Source organism: Benincasa hispida, chromosome 9 (assembly GCF_027475165.1).
Source record: "Benincasa hispida cultivar pf3 chromosome 9, pf3_genome.v1.1, whole genome shotgun sequence".
Classification (NCBI taxonomy): Eukaryota; Viridiplantae; Streptophyta; class Magnoliopsida; order Cucurbitales; family Cucurbitaceae; genus Benincasa; species Benincasa hispida.
The window spans coordinates 32324179-32347598 of NC_143486.1; the positions used below are offsets into that span (position 1 = coordinate 32324179).

At 34.9% G+C, this 23420-nt stretch overlaps 1 protein-coding gene across 4 annotated transcripts; it reads left to right on the forward strand.

Moving 5' to 3' along the window:
* The first annotated feature begins 529 nt into the window (after positions 1 to 529).
* On the forward strand, positions 530 to 23037 carry EMB2788 (ribosome 60S biogenesis amino-terminal protein). Of its 4 annotated transcripts, none has more exons than XM_039041532.2 (14): positions 543 to 1910; positions 2010 to 2718; positions 5623 to 6115; positions 6892 to 7043; positions 7129 to 10167; positions 10275 to 10484; positions 11209 to 11412; positions 11674 to 11877; positions 14204 to 14359; positions 14606 to 14956; positions 16088 to 16514; positions 19328 to 19412; positions 20975 to 21200; positions 22426 to 23037. In XM_039041532.2, the coding sequence occupies exons 1-13, from the start codon at positions 829 to 831 to the stop codon at positions 21189 to 21191; spliced, it is 7329 nt and encodes a 2442-aa protein (XP_038897460.1). In that variant the 5' UTR covers positions 543 to 828; the 3' UTR covers positions 21192 to 21200; positions 22426 to 23037. The 4 variants fall into 4 exon arrangements, with proteins under 4 accessions (XP_038897462.1, XP_038897460.1, XP_038897461.1 ...); XM_039041533.2 differs by having other exon boundaries at positions 22437 to 23037; XM_039041531.2 differs by lacking the exon at positions 22426 to 23037 and having other exon boundaries at positions 20975 to 21414.
* The last annotated feature ends 383 nt before the right edge of the window (positions 23038 to 23420 follow it).

Here is a 23420-nt window from a genome sequence, read left to right on the forward strand (position 1 = left end):
CTTGTGAAACTAAATTGTAATACAAACATATTTTGTTAAAACTGGTAATGTAATGACCTTTTATTGGCCCACTATGTATTAGAGGGTGTTATAAATCTAACTTGTGATATTAATTTCAATTGAAATGAATACTTAAGTAAATTTATAAAATCGATACAATAGAAATAATTCAAGAAATGACAATGTTACAACTTATGGAACAAATTCTTGCTTATTACATTTTCAAATTTGTATGAAAGAAATTAGAGAAAGAAAAAATAGATAAAACCATATAACAACATACTTAAGAACTCCAAGTTTCACAACTCTGTACCATAAATACACACTTCATAACTCTAAACTACACAACTCTACATTCCAAATACAAACTTTATAACTCCAGCCTACACAACGCTGTACTTCAAGCACAAATTGCACAACTCCACAAACTTCACAACTTTAGGTTTCTGAAGTCCACTCCTTGGTAAAAGTTTAAAGGTTTTTTTTTGAGATAAAGTGCAAAATGTATAGTGTTTTGTATAATTTAGGAAAAAAAAAAAACAAAAGAAAACCCTAAAAATAACTATGTTTCGTTCACTCTCACGTGCTTCAACGACTCCTCTCCACGCCTTCATCTCCTCCGTTTCAGCAGCTCAGTGGCGCCGCCGGCTCTCTCCCGTTCTGAGCTCCCGCCACCGCCGCCTTCTTTCCACTCGTGCCGTTGTCGCCGTCTTCTTTCTTCCACTCCTGCCGCCGTAGCCTCCTTTCTATACGTGCTTCAATATGGTGTGTGTGAGATATTAGTCGTTTTCAATTTTCTCCTCGAACACTCATTCAAATTTGGATCTTATGGATGCAATAAATGCAAACCTTGAAGCTAAACTCAAAGAGTTACTATATAAAATCAACTCTTTCGAGATTAAGATATGCTCGGATGCTACAAAAGAGTTCATAAAGTTATTAAAAGGGGAGAATGGATGTAAGCTGCTCACTTTATATGCAAAAACTTCCCCCAAGTGTTCAGAACTTTTAGATGCTTGGAAGCTTCAACAGGGGAAGGCTGGAATGCCATATATATTTTCATTAATTTCTGTCATTTTGAGTCACCCTGATGGAATTTACCGTCTTAATGACTTGGAGAGATTATCAGCTAGTCGTGTTCTTGACATTTTGGCCCGATCACTTGTTGAAGAATGCTTGGGAGACATAAATAGTGAATTAGGCTCCCAAGAGGTAAAACGCCAAAATGCAGCTCTATTGTTGATGTCTACAATTGTTCGACGTGGTTCACGTTTGGCTTCTCAAGTTGCAAAGAACTTTGATTTTAAACTTCGTGCATTTTCCAAGTTGACAGAATTTAGACAAAAGCCAAATCAGAAAGGATCAAAGCATTCGTCAAGAAAGTTGTTTATTGGGTTTGCTATGTCATTTTTGGAGGTGGGGAAGCCTGAATTGTTGAGATGGATCTTGCAGCAAAGAGAAATGTATTCTGGTGTGCTTCGTGGTCTTGCAAATGATGATGAAGAAACTATTACTTATGTTTTATCAACATTGAGGGACAAGGTCCTTGTTGATGAGTCACTGGTACCTCCAGGTCTTCGAAGTGTGCTCTTTGGAAGTGTTACTTTGGAACAATTGGCCACCATATGTGGAAGAGAGGATGGTGGTCTTGCTGCAGAGATGGCGTACCAGGTTTTAACTTTGGTTTGTACTGACCCTTGTAATGGGTTGATGCCAAATCTGAAAAGAGGCCCAAATCCTTTAAAAGGTAATCCAAAGCGTCTAATTGACCTCATGAAGAAGTTAAGAGCAACTGGAGTTGTTTACCATAGAGACTTGCTTTTGGCAATTATTAGGGGGCAGCCAGGTTTCTGTTCAAGATACTTGGAGGAATTTCCTTACAACCTTGAAGACTTTTTATCACCTACCTGGTCAGATTTATTTTTGCAACTATGTGACTTATGATCTTGTTTGTAGTGTTTACTCCATACTATATCTAGTATATATAATGGTGACTTTTGCAATTGCAGGTTTTCTGTGGTTTCTTTGATAGTTAAGTTGGTTTCTTCTGTGAACAGTGGCTTGTCTATCGAATCTATTGTTTCTCAATCAGATGATACTACTTCATTCGACAATACTTATTTAAAAAGCATTGTGAGGTGCCTCTCTTCTCGGCCATTTAATCGATCAATAATCAACAAAGGTTTGCTTCACTCGAATATTCTTGTAAACCATGGAACTCTGCGACTTTTACTTGAAGCATTGAAGTTGGTTGATTCTTTGTTTGGTGTTTTAAACAAAGCATCATCCATCAATACGAAAAAGATGTTGTATTGGTCGTCTCTCAAACAGGAATTGCAGAATGATGTTCAAACTTTGCTCCCTGATCCACAAGTGCTACTTACTCTGCTTTCTTCATTGGCTAGCCAATCTAGAGTTCAAGGAGTTAATTTGAAAAGGAGTGCTGGTCTGGAACGTAGCTCCAATGGTGTTAAAAAATTAAAAACAACTTCACCAGATCATGATACTGATATCGTTGTTATTGGAGTTGTGTCAGACCCAAATATCGATGAAGAAATGGTGGATAATTGTATTGGAGAGACATCTGGAAAGGAAAGGGAGCTCATGATTTCTGTAGCCGAACTATGGGATCTGGATCCATTGTCTACTCTGGTTGAAGTGAAGGATGCAGAGATGTACTTCCTTTCGAAGCTATTGGATGGTCTAACAATCTATCACGTAAGTCTAATTTAAGAGAATATTATGACATGATACTATTTTTTTGTTTTTTTTTTTAAAAACTTTATGTGAAATTAGGAAATAAGTAATATAATGGTAGCATTAAAGTACTTCTTTGGCATTGGCTTTGTAATTAAATGACTATCCTAAAATTTTTGGAATTAATTTTGAATATAATGGTAATAAGGAATATAATGGTAGCATTAAGGTACATCGAAGATTGGCATGCAAAGAAAATTAAAGGGGTGGCCATCAAGCTCGACATTGAGAAAGCTTTCGACAAAGTGGATTGGGATTTCCTTGATGACATGTTAATTGTAAAGGGCTTTGGCACAAGATAGAGACAATGGATCAAAGGTTGCATATCCTCCACAAATTTCTCTATCATTATAAATGGCAAACCTAGAGGGAAATTAAAGCAACTAGGGGCCTTAGACAAGGTGATCCATTATCACCCTTCCTTTTCATCATTAAGCAGAATCCTTACTTTGCAGATGCAAAAGGTTTCATTAGCGGATACTCTATTCCAAGTTCACCTCTCAACATCAATCACCTCCTTTTTGCCGATGACACACTACTTTTCTTGATCAACAATGAGAGGAAGGTTGAAAATCTCTTCAATTTGATCACCCTTTTTGAAAGTGCTTCTGGCCTTAACATCAATAGGCACAAATCTGAGCTTCTGGCCTTAAAATCAATAGGCATAAATATGAATTTCTGGATATCAATTGTGAAGAAGAATGGGTGGAATCTATTGCAACAAGATTTGAATGTAAGATGGGGAAATGGCCTACCACATACTTAGGTCTGCCTCTATATGGAAAATCAACTACAATAACCTTTTGGCAGCTGATTTTGGACAAAATTGACTAAAGACTACAATCTTGGCAACACAATTTTCTCTCAAAAGGAGGTAGACTAACCCTTTGGAAAGCAACTTTATCCAATCTACCTATCTACTACTTATCCCTCTATCGTGCCCCTAGAAAAATTATCAATAAAATTGACAAAGGTTTTAGAAACTTCCTGTGGTCAGGTCATAGGAGCAACAACCTATCTCATATGTTAAAATGGGATAAATTGAAGAAACCTGGATGAACTTGGGGATCACAAACATCAACAAAACAAAGCCCTCCTTGCCAAGTGGATTTGGCATTTTCATTTGGAGAAAAAAGCCCTATGGAGATTATTGATCAAAGCCAAATACGGGTCACATTACTTTGATCTCATGACAGCCGATTACAAACGCATCTCAACTAAAAACCCTTGGAAATACATTCTACATCAAAAGGATCTTATCTGGTGTAAAACCAAAGGATAGAAAAACTCTCAAATGATTTTATTATGTTTAAAATACTGAACCAACCTATTATTTATAGGCATGGGTTAAAAACAAACTGTTTTACAAAGACTACCTATAATTAAAAGGTAGTTGGTTAAGGTCTATTAGTTACAGCACCTAAAAATTAACTAACTAACTAAACATTCTTATAACTGATACATCATTATCTATGGGAATATCCATTGTATTATTGGAGATGACTCCTCTACAGCTTTTTGGACAGACATTTGGCTTGCTGATTCCACCTTTAAACAAACTTTTCCCAAACTCTTTCGACTATCTAACTCCAAAAATGCTTCTATTAAGGAGGCTTGGAATGCTACAGACTGTTCTTGGTCCCTAAACTCTAGAAGAAATCTCAAAGAGGATGAGATAGAGGAATGGGCTGCTCTTACCCATCTCCTTCCAAGTTTGAACCTTACTAATAGAAAGGGCCACTGGGCATGGAAACTCAGCCAGATTGGTTTCATTACAAAGTCTTTATACTCTTCCCTCATGTGCAACTCACACTCATCTTCGGCCATCCTTTGCAGAAAATTGTGGAGCTGTCCTTGGCCGAAGAGAGTTAAATTCCTCCTTTGGGAAATAAAAAATTCATGTTTAAACACTATGGATAGGTTACAGAAACGTTGCCCATGGATCAACCTATCTCCCTCTTGGTGCTGCCTTTGTCGAACAAACAACGAAACTATTCAACATGTTTTATTTGACTGCCCCTTTTCTAGAGGGATATGGATGAAAGTCTTTTCTGCCTTCAATTGGTCTGTGGCTTTTCCAAATGACATACAAAGCTGGCTTCGCCTACTAATCAGCTGGACTCATTTCAAAGCTGTCAAAGAGCATCTTTGGTTAAGCATCATTTTTGCTGTTTTGTGGAAGATCTGGGATGAAAGAAATGCTAGAATCTTCCAGGACAAGGCCAAGACAACAAAGGACATTATTGATACTATCATTCACAATGTTTTTTTTTTTCGGTGCAAAGATTTACAGGCTATACACAATCATAGTTTTTCTTTCCACGTTGCAAATTGGAAACACCTTTTGCACACCCTATGAAGGTTCTTTTTTTTTTTTTGGGGTCCTCATATACCTTTGGATATTTCATTCAATCAATGAAATCGTTTCTTATCCAATTTTTTTTTTTTTTTTAATTTCTTAGTTATTTAGTTTAATTCTTGAACTTGGATCATGTATGATGACGGCAATCTTTATGTTTTGAATCAAAGCTGACTGTGTAGATGGTCAACTATAGTTATCAACTCCAGAAATTTATAAAGAGGATCATGCTTCCTTTTTGGGTATAGTTGATAGTAGATATACCATTTATATATGCAATGTCATCATTGAGCTGATGGCCATTGATATGAATATGCATGCTATGCAATGTTTTATATTCGGAAATCAGACATTTAAAAAGGATAATGCTACCATTTCGGGGATAATTGATATACTAGTTATGTATAATATGCAATGCAATTACTCATTATTGAAACTCTTGTTTGGCACTGCTTGAGCTTATTATCTCTCATGATTTTTTATTTGAAACTTATTTCTTTTTGTAGCGAAGATTGCCACATACTTTGGAGGGATCATTTGAATTTTTCATCAGTCGTCTTGGAAATCCTTTATTATTGCCCACTATTCTGCAACATTCTTTGTTATCATTGCTGATTGAATATATTCCATCATCATCAATGAGTTCTACGTACTTTAGAACCCCACCAGGGATGTACAAGCATTTGCAGCCGTTTATTACCTTGTCCATACATTCAATGGACAGCGACATAAAGAATAAGGCATATTATCTGGCCCAAGCTTCTATTCTAAGTACTGGTGCACTTGACCAAAATGTTCATGAAGTTGGATCATGGTTCTTATATTTATCGAACTATGATCGAGGAACATCTTTTATGGAACTTGGGATAGAGAGTTTAGATGATTTAACTTATTCAGTAATTTCATTCTTATGTGATGCCATTTCCACGGTGGGAAATAACTTATTCAAATATTGGGGTATTATGAAGAGTTACACCAACCAGTTAAAAAATGCCAAAGGTAATTTGTAAGTCATTTACGCAAACTTTGGCCCCTGATGGGTGGTACCATCCTATCCATTGACGTGAGTAGAGTTTTTGTAGACATAATATACCTGTTTAATTTAGTCAGAGTTCAGATTTTTATATTGGATTCAGAAGGAAATCTTTTGGTCCATGCTTTTATTTTTTTCCTTGTTGTGAATCTTATGGTGTGATTATTCTTGTTTCTTGAACTGTAAATTCAATTGTGATTTCTGTACCATGATTCTTCACTTCATTGTAACCATAATATTTATTTATTCATGAAACATTTGCATCGTGAGGCAAGTCCTTTTGAATCTCTAAGACCACTTTCCATTTTGACAGGGTTTGTAAATCTCTCCCGAGTTGGTCAAGCATTTTAATAACTTTTCATTTGTTACTTATAAAGAAAAATATAACTCGAGTAAAATAACTTCAGAATGATTATACTCACCTGACACCTTTATCTAAGCTGCTTTGTTTTACTTAATCACGTAGTCACTAGATTACCTTGACAAACCAATTTTCGAGACATTTGACATTATAAGATAATATTAATGTTACCAATTTTTTTTTTCCAGTTTTTCTTACAATTTGAAATGATCATTTAACCAAAAATATTTGGAACGCAATTTGTTCTGCTAATTCTGTTTCTCAGTTTTAGTTTTTAATTCCAGATAAATATACATACTATCGTATATATTTTTTATCCATTGTGCACCAAATAAATGAAGCATACACTTTCCATCTGTCATTTCATTGTTCTTTTTGCAGATGTCTCACCTAATTTCAGCCCAATCATCATATGTGTTCTGCAGAAGTGTCTAAGGTTGCTCAGCTCTGATTCTGTAAGCTTCACTCGGCTTGAGAAGGCTGCTATATCTAGTTATGTGAGCAATACGCTAAAGTATCTCTTGCAGACTCAGGTGCACATGATTTGTTATGAGGGTTTCTAGTAGTGAGGTTGTTTAAATATCTGACATCAAGTTTTTATGTATTTATTTATCATAGGTTGATGCTCTATTACTGGCTTCAGTGATCGAATCTATCTTGGCTAAGATATTTGACTACCATGGTCCTTTGGATGTGAAATCTGGAAGTTCAAACTGTGAGTGGAGACCATTGAAAAATCTATTACTCTTCTCCCGCAGAATGTCTACCATGCATAGCGTAGATGTTTTTCCTGATCATTGTCATTTAATGAATGATGAAGAAAAAATTTGTTACATGGAGTTTGATAAAATTGAAGCATCCTCCCCTGGGTTTTCCACCTTATTGAAGAGAGCGCCATTTCATGTATTATTTCCTGCAATTATGTGCGCTCGTGGTTCCAGTTCTCTTGTACTTCCAAAAATACAAGATTACCTTTTGCTAAAACTAAGTGAGTTGACATTTGATCACCTTCTATTATCGTATTTACGGCTTGTCCTATTTTGGATGTATCAGATACGGATCTCTTATAGATGTAAGCCTTTAGTTGAACTTGAGCAGCTTTCCCAAATTTGCATTGTACTTCTTCAGAACATCTTAGCGAAGTTGCTAGCTTCAAAAACCCATTCTGGGACTGGTGGAGATTACAAGAGCCCTCTGTTAAGGCTAGAGGTTCAAGATGTAGCAGAAACTATATTCTCTCATCCTGCTGTAATATCATCCTTGTCCTGCCCCCTAAACTGTCCCGGGGACTTAATGAATGATGCTATTGATTTAAATTTGGAATCTTTGGTTCAGTTGTGTCGGAAGAATGTTAATACATTAGATCATCACATTGTCAACTTATTGACCACTTTTTGTGAGTATCTTATAACCTCATGCGATGATCAAGATTCAACATTCAGAAAGGTAGTGGAGACTTTTAATGTTCTCATACAAAGGCTATTTTCTGAGTTCAGGGACCGATTTGATATCTTTATTGAGACAATGGACCCAATACCACTTCTCCCCCTGTTTTTTGCTTTACATGCATTAAATCATTTTATATCTCCTTTTGATCTTCTTGAATTAGTGATTTGGATATTCAAGAGAGTAAATATCAATGGCTTGGTGGTACAGAAATCTGAGACGACCCAGATTCATGGTCTATCATTTGGATTTGGCATTGCTGTCATTGCTTTTAAAGATGTCACAGGCTATTTGCAGTTACCATTATCTAGAAGATTACCGTACAATATACTCAGTAAAATGGATGAGAAGGATGTATGTAACATCATTGATGAAATTTACACTAAGACAAATATATTTGCCATACGTTACAAGTCAGAGTTTGCAGACACATGCTTGCTTGAAGTGGTTAAGGCTATTTGTGCTAAGAAACCCATGCTGTGTGAATATTTTGATCAAATACATTTAGCAACGTTCAGATTTATAATGAACATGCCTAGTGAGTTGATTTCTTATTGCATTGATAGGACCAATAAGGAAAAAGCTAAATTGTTGTTTATTCTTACTGAGGTTAGCTCCTTGCATTTGTCCATCTTTGGGCACTTCATTGTGGATGTTATGAACAAGCATTCTTGTCACATGGACATTGAGATGGAAGACAAATTTTTGATGCTCCTGCCCACTTCTTTGACATACTTGAATTCAGTTGTTGTGAAGTTTGGAAAGAAATGCTGGTATAGTTTCAACATCATATCTTCAGTATATTCAAGAATTCTTTTTCGTAAATGGAAGATCTTTGTGGCTAAAAGTATTTTCGACGAAGAATTTGGTGATTTAGTTCCATCATCTACTCAAGAATTTCTTGATCTTGTTAATAACAGTCTTCTTGGAAAAGCAGTGAGTATGCTAAGGCACTGCTTTGCACTTAATGGAGATCTTGTGACAGTGAAGATGCGATTGAAAGTATTTAGTTACATTTTTCCAGCTTCTTATTCAACTGACGAAGTTTTAGGATTTGAGGTTGATGAACTTGACTCTTATTCACCAAGTCAGGTATTCAATTTTCTCAGCAAGGTTGTTGCAAAGATATCATTTTGTAGGATGTTGTTATTTCCAGAAGGCTGCAGCGTTCAATCTTTGCCAAGAGAAGACGTGGCAACAGAACATTCTTCAGCAAGAAGGTCAAATAAAGAAGAATCCTCAAGGTTGCAGTACTTGAATATTTTGGTGGGCATCTGGCAGTGGATTGTGAAAAGATTTGCTTTTATCTCTGATATTTATGAAAAAGAAATGGAGAACTCAAGATTATTCAGATACTTGGAGCTTTTCTTACTGAACAATATTCTTGAACTAAGCACAGAAATGCATGGTGCACTTGTCAAATTACTATCCATCCCCTTTCTAGAGCAATTGATGAGATTTTCCCTCTTGTATAGGTTCGAGGATCCAACAACATTAAACATTCTTTACAGCATTCTAAATTTGTTGTCTGATGGCAAGTTTGCAGAAGATGTATATTTGCAGCTGCTGCTTGCGCACTCCCAGTTTGCTTCCACTATCCATTCAGCTCCAAAACCATCGCATTCCATTGAAACGTTTTTGAGGCCAATGTCCAGCATACTAAGATCACTTGTTATACCATCAAGTAGTCAATGGGAAACAAATTTCAAGCAAGATTCTAAAGCCACTCGGACAGACTTGAAACGTTTGGTAATTGTTAAGTTGGTTCACATACTTGTTCTGATGAAGGTACGTCATGGTGGTTACCAAAAAGATGATGCCATAGATTTCAGAGAACTGCATTCACTGCTTCTGTCTTCTTATGGTGCCACTATCAGTGAAACTGACTCTACTATCTTGATGACATTAAATGACATTGAAACTATAGTTGGAACAGATGCACAAAATCTAGTTCAAATGGATTTTTTATGGGGAAATGCTGTATTGGGAGTTTCTAAAGAACGACTTCTAGAGCAGGAACCTTCCTCAAATATCAGCAATGATGCTGAAGCTATCAAAGAACGTCATAGAAATCAATTTAGAGAAAATCTTCCTGTTGATCCCAGAATATGTGTGTCCACAGTGCTATGGTTTCCTTATGATAGGACTGAATTGGACGAAGAATCACACTTGAAGAAGTATCGATTAATGGATCTAGATGATCTCTTTAAGGTAAACAATAACTTTAATATCATGTATTGATACAAATCAGTAGGCTTCTTTTTACAATTTGTTCATACTTTTCTGTTCCAAATTAATACTCTAATGCACTGATGCAGGGACATTATCATGGTTCCGAACCTGAACAATATGATCCAATTTATGTCTTGCGGTTTTCAATTCATGCTCTGTCAATGGGATACATCGAAGCTTTGGAATTTACTACCTTGGGTTTGCTTGCAATTGCATTTGTTAGTTTGTCTTCAGCTAATGACAGATTAAGAAAATTAGGCTATGGAACGCTTGGGGCGTTAAAGGACGCGGTGGAGGTAATCCTAATGTTCTTAAATATGGTTTCTGGTTGATTTAGCGTGGTAGCCATGCCTGTAAAGAATGCTGTAAAGAAGGTTTAGTGTTTGGTGACACTCCTGTCTTGATGCGTGAAATCTGTTACAGTGCATTGCTTCTAAAACATGTGTTTTTCACTTTTAATAGAATTCAATAATGGAATGCCTATTAGGACTTGGATAAAAAAGTGAGGTAATATGGGAAAGCAACAAAACCACATTTAGGTGCATTAAAATAGAGTTGAATTTAGCTGGAATAAGAAGGTGTATGCTGCTTTGTATTTCTATGGCTCTTGTAATTGTTTCCTTGCTTTAGAAAAGTGCTCACTTTGGAATTTGGTTGTACAGTATTTTTGGTTAATGGAATACCGTATGTGCGACAGCTTGTGATTATGTGCTTCACATGGCTCAAAGGGTGAGATGTAAATTTAATCAGTTTGTGCCATGGCTGATATGGAATGGGATATTGAGACGCTAGATACACTTGTTAGGTTTATAGTTGGTTGTTAATATGTGTGTATTTTTTTTGGCCAAAGAACAAACTTTCCTTAATTAAAAGGAAGGTGGAAAGAATGATGTCGAAGTCTACCCAACCCAAGTCAGAAAAGATTATTGCACCACTGGATTTCACTTTCTTTTTCCCCTTCAAAATTTTTGAGTTTTTCCTACAACTTTTTACAGCCATGCCAAAACCTTTTCTTTGCAGAATTGTAAAAGGAGAAAGGGTACCACGAGACTTCGGCTCCTCTTAACATATGTGCAAAACGGCATTGAAGAGCCGTGGCAGAGAATTCCTTCCATCATTGCTCTTTTCGCTGCAGAGGCATCCTTTATTTTGTTGGAACCATCCCATCATCATTATGCAGCAATAAGTAAATTTTTGGTGCGATCTGCCAGGATGAATAGGAAGGTAATATTTTTGTGATTGATGTATGTCTTGCATTTTTTGACACAGCACTTATATGTCTTTTAAAATAAGAATTAAGTGAGAATATATATGTGAATGATGGAATGAACGTGAGGATAAAAACAGTTCTTCGGTTAAGCTCATTATTTCAAAATTTTCACTGTTGCAGTTAGTTTTTCTTTGCAAATCCCAAATTTCTGGCATACATTAGACTTTATAATTCACGTCTAAACCCAAATTTCTTTATCCTATTGGCAATTGCAGTCCATTCCTTTGTTTAAGAATTTTCTCTGGAGCAGTTCCGTAAACTTCAAATCTGAAAGGTTATGGATGTTGCGCCTAGTCTATGTGGGGATTAATGTTGATGATGATGCCCGGTTATATATCAAGAACTCAATTCACGAGGATCTGCAGAGTTTTTATGTTTCCTCTCTTTCAGATAATGAGTCTAAGGAGCTTATCCTTCAGGTAAATGAAGTTCATGGCATCATTTCATGTTCTTATTTTGACACTCTTCTCTTGCTTGTTATGTGGTGTTCTGTGTATTTTTCATTACCGGGGGTGCCAGATAATCAACTTGAATCAATAGATTTTTGTCGTTTTGTCCCAAATCCAATTGAAGTTATGGTCGGTGATGTTACTCTCTTTGCATCTTTATGATTAGGAGTTTGTTGTTTCAGTTAAATATTTATCCAATTGCATCCCCCCAGGATAAGTAATCTTCACAACATTTGAAATAGAGAAAAACAAAGGAGTTCCTTGGTTGTTTCTCTGATTATTTTTCTTTTTTAATTTTTATTATCTATTTATTTTTTATATATAGATTGATCTTTGGAAACTGTTTTCTATCATTTTTAAATTCAAAAGCTATTTAGAAGGGTTTCTTTTGATCTTGTATTTTTTATTTACTTGTATATGTTGATTTAAGAATATAATACATATGAAACAAGTTATCCTTAAAAAGTAATTAATGATTATTTATAAATACTGAATAAAGGAATAATTAAAAAAGAAAACAGTTAATGAAGGAAACAATTAAAAGCAGCAAAACAAAGATTGTGATTTTTCTGAGATCCATTTATAGTGGCAAATGAGATGGAAAAAGTTTTGTGGAGTTTCGTATTGGATTGCAAAAATGGATCATGATTTCCACCTTCTGATTTGGAAAATGTATTCTCCCTCTTCCTAAGTAGGTGACTGTGTAGGTATCATAAAGATTAGAAATAGTGCATTGGAGGCCAGATTCCTCCTTCAAATCAAGGCTTTGTGGTAGAGTGGTAAGAGGAGCAAATACGGGGTTTGTAAATCAAATTATGCAGATAATAAAATGAAAAGAGATTAATACTAAAGAATTCAAGAACCCCGAAGGGGAAACGAGAATAATAAAATAATTGTACAATCCCCACTGTTTAATGTGACTTTCCCATGGCTTGCAACATCGACAATAATAAATTTTAGACACAGAAGGATATTTGATATGAACTAAGGAACTTTGGTACTTGGGACTTAAGCCAAGAACAAGCTAAGTGACATTGAGGTGGAGAATGGATTTTGGTTGATGGAAAAAAGAGATGTTTCTTCTGAGTCTTGTACATGACTTGATAATTTGGAAGGTGTAGGGACTTGCAAATGCCTCCACCCTGAGCCTATACCCTCCTAGAACTTTCAAAGAGCTGGTTAGAAGTAAAACTGGACCTAGCTGGTGTGCCTTATGCCACAAGAACAACGAGGCTATTATACACCTCTTCGTAACTTGTGAAAATGTTCGTGCTTTTTGGTAAAAGATTTTGGGGGCCTTCTATTGTCACATGGTCTTCCCCAATGATCCTCTTATCCTTCTATAGTCGCTTCTCTTGGTCACCCATTCAGGAAGGAAAATGAGGTCATATGGACATTCTTTGTTAAAGCCTTCTTTTGGCATATTTGGCTTGAACAAAACCAGTGAATCTTCTTCGAAGACAAAGCTATGGAATTCTCTTCTTGTGATCACCTAACTTATATTCCTTTCTACTGGTGTAATGTAAATTTACCTCGTTCCTTTGTGATTACAGCCTTACTTCTCTTATATCTCAATGGAATTGTCTTCTGTAATCTACTTTACATTCCTTAACATTTTGTGATTTTATTCTATTAATGAAATCGTTTAGCCTGTTTCTCATTAAAAAAATGTTTGCATGGCAACTGAAGAGGGCTTACTGTGAAAAGGTTAAGTTTTCCTATCGATGCTCTTTCACTATGCATTCGGATGACACTCCTGATAAGATCCAGAAAGGACACCCCGCCACAGTCTATTGCCTCAGCTAGTCAAACAGTGTAAGAGAGGATGAAACAGTGGATCACATGTTTGTATGGGATTCATATATTAGAGCTCTTTTACCTAGGCTCTTTACTATTTTGGTATATAATTCGTTGCCCAGACAAGTCTAGAACAACTTATATTAACATCTTTTTGAGAACAAGCAAAAGATCCTTTGGTTGCATGCAGATCTATTCTTTGGATAAATGCTATTTGACTTTTTATTATTTTGGCATAGACTTTATTTGAAAGAACTTATTCAACTTATATTAACATCCTTTCATGAACAACCCAAAGGTTAGAATTTCTCTCTCTCCCTCTCAAGATGGAATTTGGGGGGGGGGGGGGGGGGAGGGAGGATATACTGTCATTGTAGTCAGTTTCACATAGTATTTTCTAGTTTTTTTTTTTCTTCCCTATATCTGCTTTTCAGTTTTCTTTTACTTTTCGGCTTTCATGAAAGAAATTTTTATGTCTTCTGCCTTACTTACATTCTAGGTAATGAAGAAGTCTGTTAAGTTGCAAAGGATGGCATTTTATTTGGTGGAAAACGGCCTATTTTCATGGTTATGCTCTATCATTTCAGCCTCTAGTACGAGTTTTACTGAAGATCAGAAATCCATTTTTTTAAAGCAGCTGATCTTGGTATTGGAGGTAGCGATTATTTTTCATTTATGGTTAATAGCTTCACTACACTCTTGCTTAAGTTTTTTCAATACTTTAACTGTATGGGGTGTGCACTTGTCTGTAATTATGGATTTTATACCTGAAACTGAATTCATGCTCTCCATTCAAACTGAAAGAGGTAGGTTGCAATCAATTGAATACCATCTTTGCCCTCGATCAAATAAATAAATTTAAATCAATACTTCTTTTTCTCATCAATGTTTATGGATTCAGGTTGTCAATAATGTCATTTCATTCAGAAACATCCGTGACTGGTTACAAAAAGATGCCCTCGAGCAGCTAATGGAATTTTCATCTAATATTTTCAAAATCCTGCTTGGTGGTGAGGAATTGCTGCTAATAGAAGGGGCACTGGTTAATCAAATTTTGGAGATAATAACATCCGTGCTCAGAATATCACAAAAACGAAAAATTTACCAGCCCCATTATACGTTTTCCATTGAGGGCCTGTTTCACATTTATCAGGCTGTTTACAAACTAGATTGTACAACACAGGGTTCGAATTCAGCTTGCAGACTCAAAATGATACTCATGAACATGCCACAAATATCACTTCTACGCATGGTATCTCTCTCTCTCAAAAAAAAAAAAAGAAAAAATCTAGACATTGCTTTTTCTGCTTGCATTTTGAAAAATGTTTTACTGTATTTCACTATTTCCTCCACTCTTGAACTTCTATTAGTTTTGCTTGGTGAAGTAAGTTGAAGCTTAGTGAGGAGGTTGTACTTTGACTTTACTTCAACAATGAGTCTATTGTATCTTTAATTAATATATAGTGTTGTGCGTCATGATCCTTCTGATAGTCCCCCAGTTATGGAGGTTTATGTAAGCGGGGGAAGGGAGGTGTAGGTACATGAGAATTAATGTGGGGCCCAAAGAATATTGTTGGTTAGTTTAGGTCATGAGTAGTGAGGAGCTTTTAGAGCACTCATTGTGAGTGAGTGGGTATCTTTTTACTGAATTGTATATTGACTGTTCTGAGAAAAATTGTGAGAAGGAAAGCTCTCAAAACTTCTCAAGCTTATCACCTTCATAGTGCATCCAAATATTTTGTTCTTTGAAACTTGAGTAGGAGAAGAGGGAGGGAATGGATTGAGAATGGAAGATAAATTTTTAATTCTATTGAAGTTTTTCAGATTAAATTGTTATTTGGTTTTGGTAGTTGTTAGTTTACCAAATAGTTACCGAGTCAAGAGGGAGAGAATGGATTGAGATTGGAAGATAAATTTTCATTGTAGTTTTTCAGATTTTGTTAGTATGCCAAGTAGTTATCGAGTCAAGAGGAAAGGAATGGATTGAGATTGGAAGATAAAATTTTAATTCTATTGTAGTTTTCCAGATTACATTGTTATTTGGTTTTGGTAGTTAGTTTGCCAAGTAGTTATCGAGTCAAGAGGGAGGGGAATGGATTGGGACTGGAATAAATTTTTAATCCTATTGAAGTTTTTCAGATTACATTTTTATTTGGTTTTGGTAGTTGTTAGTTTGCCAAGTAGTTACCGGGTTAGGTTTTGAGTTACTGTAATTAGATTGTGATGTCTACAAACAGTGATGTTAGCCTTGTGAAGTGGGAGGTTGGTCCTTATAGTAGTTTTTTTTTTCCCCGGGGGGCGGGGGGTGGATGGGTTATGTGTGTGTGTGAATGAAATCTCCAGAGTACAAAAAGTTCATATATGGTTCTTTGATTTCTTGCAGGATCGAAAGAGGTGCTCAGATTTTCTGTCATGGGCAGTTTCCACCGCTTTAGAGTTTGATTCTAGAATAATAGCCAAAGAATCTCATTTGAGTTTAATGAGTGAATCTGATGAAGAGCATTTTGACGAATCCTTGACATCAAAACTTTTACGTTGGTTATCTGCATCTGCAATTCTTGGAAAGGTTTCCTCGAAACTTGATAGCTGGAACCTTCGAACTTCAGAAAGATCGAGTGATGAAACGCTCTACTCTTTATTAGAACATGTCAAAAATACACGTGATGACAATAGTCTACAAGAATTTGGTTGTGAGGAGCTCTTAGCTGCAAATATTTTCTATCTTCAACATCTTCAGAGTAGTTTCATGGTGCTCCCTATGGCGATGTCTGCCCTTTGTCTCCTCCTCCTTGATGTTCTCATTTCTGCAGGTATACTTGAATGACTTCAATTTTAAAAATTTTATAGTTATTATATTATCATCTGGGGTGAATTCCTTTTCCATACGTTTGAAACTCATATCTACACTACAACAATGCAATGTTGAGAGGATAGCATCAAGCCCAACTCAAAAGAAGTTCGATAACATTTTACTTAGTTAGAATCCCTTCCTTTAAAAGGGATATTTGGTGGGCTTATTTTTTTTATATTCTATTGCATTTATATTCTTTCATTTTTTCTCAATAAAAGTTGTTGATTCTATATATATATATATATATATATATATATATATATAAAACTCAAAAGGAATTCGATGCATACCCTGTCCTTTTTTGTTAAGCCTTTGGCCCTTATATTTCTATCTATGGGTGTGGTCTGTTCTAATAATAAGACAAGGGATGGGGTTTGTTTTTTTGGCTAGAGGCCATGTGGAGGAGGTTGCTTTTTTGAGGGGAAACAACAAACACTTTTTATTAATATAATGAAAAGAGGTTAATGTTTCAAATTACTAGAACCTAGAATGGGAAACTAGAAAATTAAGTAGTACTAGAATATTAAAAAGAGTAAATTAAAACATAAAAGCATTCCAATTAAGACAAATATCGTGAATAGAGTATCCTACAAAGCCTTTAGAAAGAGAACACCATGAGGAGGCCTTTAGGTGAGCCGAACCAAATTGATCGATTTAAGGAAGAGACTTGTTATGAAAAACCCTCAGCCAGCACTCAAACCACAACTCAGTTAATAAGGCTTTTACTGCAGTAACCCACAAAACTTTGGACTTTGATACAGCTGGACCAATCAATAAATGGAAGATATTTTCCTTAAATCTTGATCCAACAGTTTGTAGCTCGGTAGAGCCTAGGATAGACTAGAGTCTGAAAGTTCTGCACTCTCTTTGAAGGACCTTTTCTAATAAAAATATTTGAACCCTTCACTTTGTTGTCTTGAGCATCAGCGTTCAGCTTCATTCAAGCATCTGGATACAGACTCCACAGGCATGCCACATTTTTTTTTTCTTTTTAGGAAGAAAAAAAAAAAAGGTTTAAACTTCTTCGAAGTTCCATCCATACATATGAAATGATTTTCTTTAAAAGAAAAGCTCCTTGGTCATTCTCTAGTTTCATTTAGCTCTCTTAGGTTCTCCAAACCCAGCCTACCTCTCTCTATTTGGTGAGGAAACCATATGTCGGGAGATATGATGTTAATTTTTCTTGAGAAATTTGTACCGGTGGCCCATTTGACAAAGATGTAAATGAAATCTGACCTACCTTTTTAAAACCAAGTTTTATAACTTTTGCTTACATCATTGCGAAGTGAAATTATGGAATTGATCAGTTGTGTATATGTACTGATACTCGACTATTGCTCTCGTTACCCACTCTTATGACTTGCTCCTGTTCCTTGTTGCATTTTCTTTTCCTCTTTTTTCTTTTTGACATTTTTTGACATTGCCCTTCTTTTAAACATACTGATTAGCAAGTAATGAAAAAAAAAGAATAAAAACGAGAAGGGGAAAAAAAATTAGATTAATGAATCACAGGAGGAAATAAAATTTTTAAAAGTATGAGTAACGGCTAGCGAGAGTGAGAGCGAGAGCCAAATATCAAAACTCATACACAAGGTCGATTTCATAATTTTATTTCATGATGACACAAACAAAATGTTATAAAACTAATGTTTTTGCAAAGTGGGTCAGATTTCATTTGCGCCCTGTGAAAATTTTATCTGTACAAAAGAAACCCATGTTTTTTCCTTGTGGTTGCGCCTAGAAAACCTCTTATTAGCTTTCCTAGCAAAGTCAATTTTCTTTGGGATGATGCACCAAAAAAGCAAGAAGGTAATGATATTGACTAATACTGGTAGAAAGAAAGTTAACTTGCCTCGTGGATGCTTCATGGGTGCTTCAGTTTGTCAAGTTTTTCAAGACTTCCTGCACTGGTTGTCGGAAGGTAATGTAGTGTGGATTGCCTGCAAGAGGCATCCAAAGTATTTAAATATCAGGTTTTCCTTTGCTGCCCCCGCTTTTGGAAGAAGCTTGCATTTGAAACACAAGATCTTGTAATTGATTCTTTCAAGTTCAGATTTCATAAAGGCTAATCTTTAGACCTGAAGCCTTCTCAAAGATGGAAATTCGTATAAAATTTCAAGATTGAACCAATTATATCAATCAGAAGTCCATTTCTTTGCTTCTTTTGCCCTTAAGATTACATAAACGAAGAATAAGCTCCCAACAAGCTCTTGAGAAGACACAAACGAAGAATGAGTGTTGAAGGTCCTCTTAAAGCAAGATAGATATTTCTTTTGTAGATTGGAGCTCCCGATAAGCTCCAACTAGCCTTGCAAAGAAAACACATGGAAGGAGACAGAAAGCAAGATGGACGTTTCTTTTGTAGAGTGGAGGAACAATTTAATGACCCAAAGATTATTTACCAAAATAAGAACGTTAACTCTTCTAGGGAATTTTGAATTCCACAAGTCATTATAAACTAACTTTTCCATAGCAACGGAGGCAACAAAGTGTTTATAAAGAGATTTAACAGAGAACTTCCCTGAAGAATCCATGCTCCATAAGCGACGGTTGGATTGAAAATTTACTTGCACATTCGATAGTAAAAACAAAATCTTGAAATCAAGAACTTCGGCATCTTTTAGCAATCTTCTAGAGTAAATAGACCATGATAAGGTGCTTGCATCCCAATGATCAAGAACTTCGGCATCTTTTAGCAATCTTCTATTGCATTGTTGCATTACTTTATTGTCTCACATTTAGTCTGATAACCTAGTTTTTATAATGAATCAGGTCTCTTTCATAGTCATGGAGCTGATTTGGCACAACGCTTGTCAAAGATACGTTGTCCTGAAGAAGTAAATCCTGCATGGAGATGGTATCCATATTCTATCCAACCCTTTTATTTTTTATTTTTTTTTGGTAAAGATACACATCCAACCCTTTTAATTTTACATCGTTCCAGCTTATCCCAACAAGAGATGCCAAAGATATAGACCCATTTGATAAAATATTTAGGATTCGTTCGATAACAATTTTGTTTTAAACTTTCTGTTGTTTGCTTTTGAAATTTATGATTGTATTTTCTTAATTTTCTTACTATGATTGTCACTTGTCTCTTTGAGTTCTTAGTCAAATTTCAAAAACATATATAAGTTTTGAATAGAAAAATTGTTTTACATGGTAAAACTGCTGAAAATATTTTTAAGTATAGCAAAATGTCACCGTCTATTAGTGTCTATTATTTTGCTATATTTGTAAATATTTTTGTTCATTTTACTATATTCGAAAACAATCCTTTTGAGAAACTACTTTTATTTCTTTTGTTTTGTGTTTATTTTTCCCAAAACTTGGCTTGATTTTTAAAAACTTTAGTAGAAAGTGGATAACAAAACAAAAAAAAAACCATATGTTAAACTATTGTTTATAAGGTTAATTTTCAAAAACCAACTACCAAATTTGTTTTCAAATGAGCATTAGTTTTTATTTTTTGGCTTTTGAAAATTTAGCTTATAAACACTACTTCCACTTATAAGGGGTTCTTGTCTTGTTATCTATCTACTCTTTAGAGATGTTTTCAAAATCCAAGTGAACCTTCAAAAACTAAACTAAGTAGTCTTGAAAACTTGCTTTTGTTTTTGGAATATCTAATGAATTTAAATGTTTCAATTCTAAAGAAGTTGGGAGAAAATAAGCACAATTCTCAAAAATAAAAAACCAAATAGCTATGAAATGGGTCCTTAATTTTATATATGTTTTTCGAAGACCCAGTTTAATCATCTTCTGTCTTATTGATGTAACTGGAATTTATCTTAGATATATTCTGCAATACAAAAATATGCTAGCCACAAGGAGCCAAGGATTATTGGGGCGAAAAATGAAAAGGAAAAAAATAAATAAAGACAGAAAAATAACTCCTGTTCTGCTATGTATAACAAGTTTTGGAAAAAAAAAACAACGATCTATTCCAGTCCTCCCAACCTTTTTCCAATATTTGAACCAAGATAGCGACAGTTCCACCCTTTAACTTATAATTCTATAGTGGTAAAATAACGAAGATTCAGTTTTAAAATTTATTTTTAATTTTTTCCCTTTAGATTTACTTTTCAGCTTCTTATTTCTATTTAGATCAAAACTACTTCTGTTCTATGGTGCATTTTGGATATAAGCAGCTTCGATACATCTAGCTGAGAAACTTACTATGCCAACCAAGTATGATAGTTTAAAAGATTGCAGCTTCAAATAAGAATTTGCCAGCTAAAAATCCTGGAAGACGGTTAATCTGCATCCATTTTTTTAATCTACTACATTTGTAGAATGTTGTATATCAAGTGGGATCTAAGAAGTTGCTTGCTGTAGAAATGAAAATATAGTTTGTCTGATATTTTATGTTCTCTTGATGGTGCTAGCTATGTTATACGCGAATCTCTTTGATTTCAGGACGTTCTACCAACCATGGAAAGATTATTCATTGGAATTGACAGATTTGCAGAAGATGGATGAAGTTCACGCTTGTCAAACTCTTCAACTAGTGATCTCAAACATTCTTAGTAAAAAGCCCCCCGATCTTCAAGTTTTGTTACCTCAAGACATTGAGATTTCACGAGTATTTGAGTGGGAGAGAAATCTCATTGGAACACAAAATTCAAATCCTTAACAGAAAAAGGTTAGTCTTCTTTAGAGTCAGCTTGTTCATCTTTTTGTATACATAGATAGTTCAAAGTAGTGTTAGTGTTGATAATTGATGTAGGGTTCATAAAAGTAGATATATTTATCTGATTTGGATCTGTAACATTCAATACACAAATCAAGAGAAAAGAAAGATTGAAAATTTTGACCAATTCTCAAAAAGTAATGAAAGAAGTACCATGGTTCAGCTAGTTTTTTCAAGCATAAATGATCTGCTTTTGAAGAGAAGTTGGTGGGGCACTTAAAAAGAGAGACTATGGCCGGGTAGTTGCCCCTTGTAAGTGCCTTTTAAGTCGCCCCATTATCTGTATGCGAGGATGAAAATATCACATGTCGATATATCGTAAATCATCGATATTAACTATCCATGGTTATCTCAACATCTTTTATAAATATTCGTGGAATAGGAATACTAATAACAATATCTATAAGTTAGTTTGAGAGTAAAAAAAACATAATTATTAATCTAAATAAATTTTATATATTTAGTGATTTACAGACATATCCATCGATAATGATCTTTTATTGACATATCCATAAATATATCTGTAAAATTGAAATCTCGATATCAAAACTGAATTGTTAGAGAGTAGTTTACAAGATGGATTTTATGGAAGATTGTTCTCTAATTAATGAGAGTGGAGATCAGTCTGCAAGGTTTCCTCCATGCAATCCATCTTATAATATCATAGATGACTAAATGGATTGTTTACTTTTTTTTTCCTTAGATTTTCTTGTTTGGGATGACCTCTCATCAATAGTTATTTATTTGTATACTCAAATTGAAAACAAATTATTCAATGAAGTCACAATATTATTGCTTCATAATAACTGTAGGAATAAAAGATGTGTATGCCCTCAAATAACCACTAGATATAAATTAGATGTACTTTTCTTTTACACATCTAACGGTTTAAATTTTCTATCCACATCGTGGTGGCTTCATCAAATAGTTTTTCTATGTAGAGGGGTTACTTTTGTATAAGTATTTTTTTTTATTATATATATATTTATTTCGTAACACCATATTTGAAAGTTACACTATATTACAATGTAAAATTAGCATTATCACTTGTTGCACATTTTAAATTTTTTCATTCAAATGAGATCTACTCTCTTGATGTATTTTTGACAACACTAAAAATATGCTATTTTCCTCTACTTAATCCGGAGTCGTCTCTTAGTTTAATGTGTTTATTTAGTTATTTTATAGTTATCGAACATCTAAGAGGTAGAATAACACATCGATGGTGCTAAAACGGACCAAAATGGAGTTCAAATGCATCAATGGGGAAAGAAAAACTAAAATGATTAAAATGTCCTTGGAGGAGTGTAATGACGCTACGCCGGATGCCTTTTCTTGAGAGCACATAATTTGAGAATTGAAGGTAGCGTATGGTTCCATAGTGTGCCTTTGCGGCGCTACGTAGATTGACGCATGGCATGTGTGTGCAAAACCCCGTTGCGCTACGTTGAGTGCATCCCTGCGGTTGACAAAGGGGGGTCGTCTGCTCTCCAGCATCGTGGCACTATACCCTAGCATTGTGGAGTGTTTGCCCATTTTTTTATAAATTAGGTTCTCATCATTTAGGGCACCCTCCGGCAAACCAGCCAAAATTCTACTCTATCTGTCATTTGGGACTTGACAAGTCCCAATGGAAGAGATGAGAAAGAATATATAAAATTTTGGCTAGTTTCCCTTTTATATTAATTGTGAGACTTGTTCTTCATTGTAAATTGTTCCACTATTGCTTATGGGTTTTACTCTGAATTAATTGATTATGAATTGCATTCTCTTGATTATTGATTGAAAACCAATGTTTGAATATGTAATTCCATGCTTTAGATTTATCCTTGATTAAGGTAATAGATCATAGGGAAGCAAAGAACTTATTTATTGTTAGATTAACTTATTTATTGTGAAGTCTTTAAAATTTTTTTTATTGTGAAGTCGACCACCAATGAGTATTGCTTTAATTGTCTTGATGTAAAATCGTATTGAATGAGTTAATTAGGCAATTGTACGTTCATTCTAATGTAATCCCCTAGCTTAATGCAATTAGTTCAATTATTTAGAATGGATTCTTCGGCACATATTGGTTTATTTGCTAATTAGGATAGTTGATAAGGATTCTAATCAATTTGACTAAGCTTAAGCAAAGAAGTTTGATCTAAAGTTGAACGATTGATTAACTAA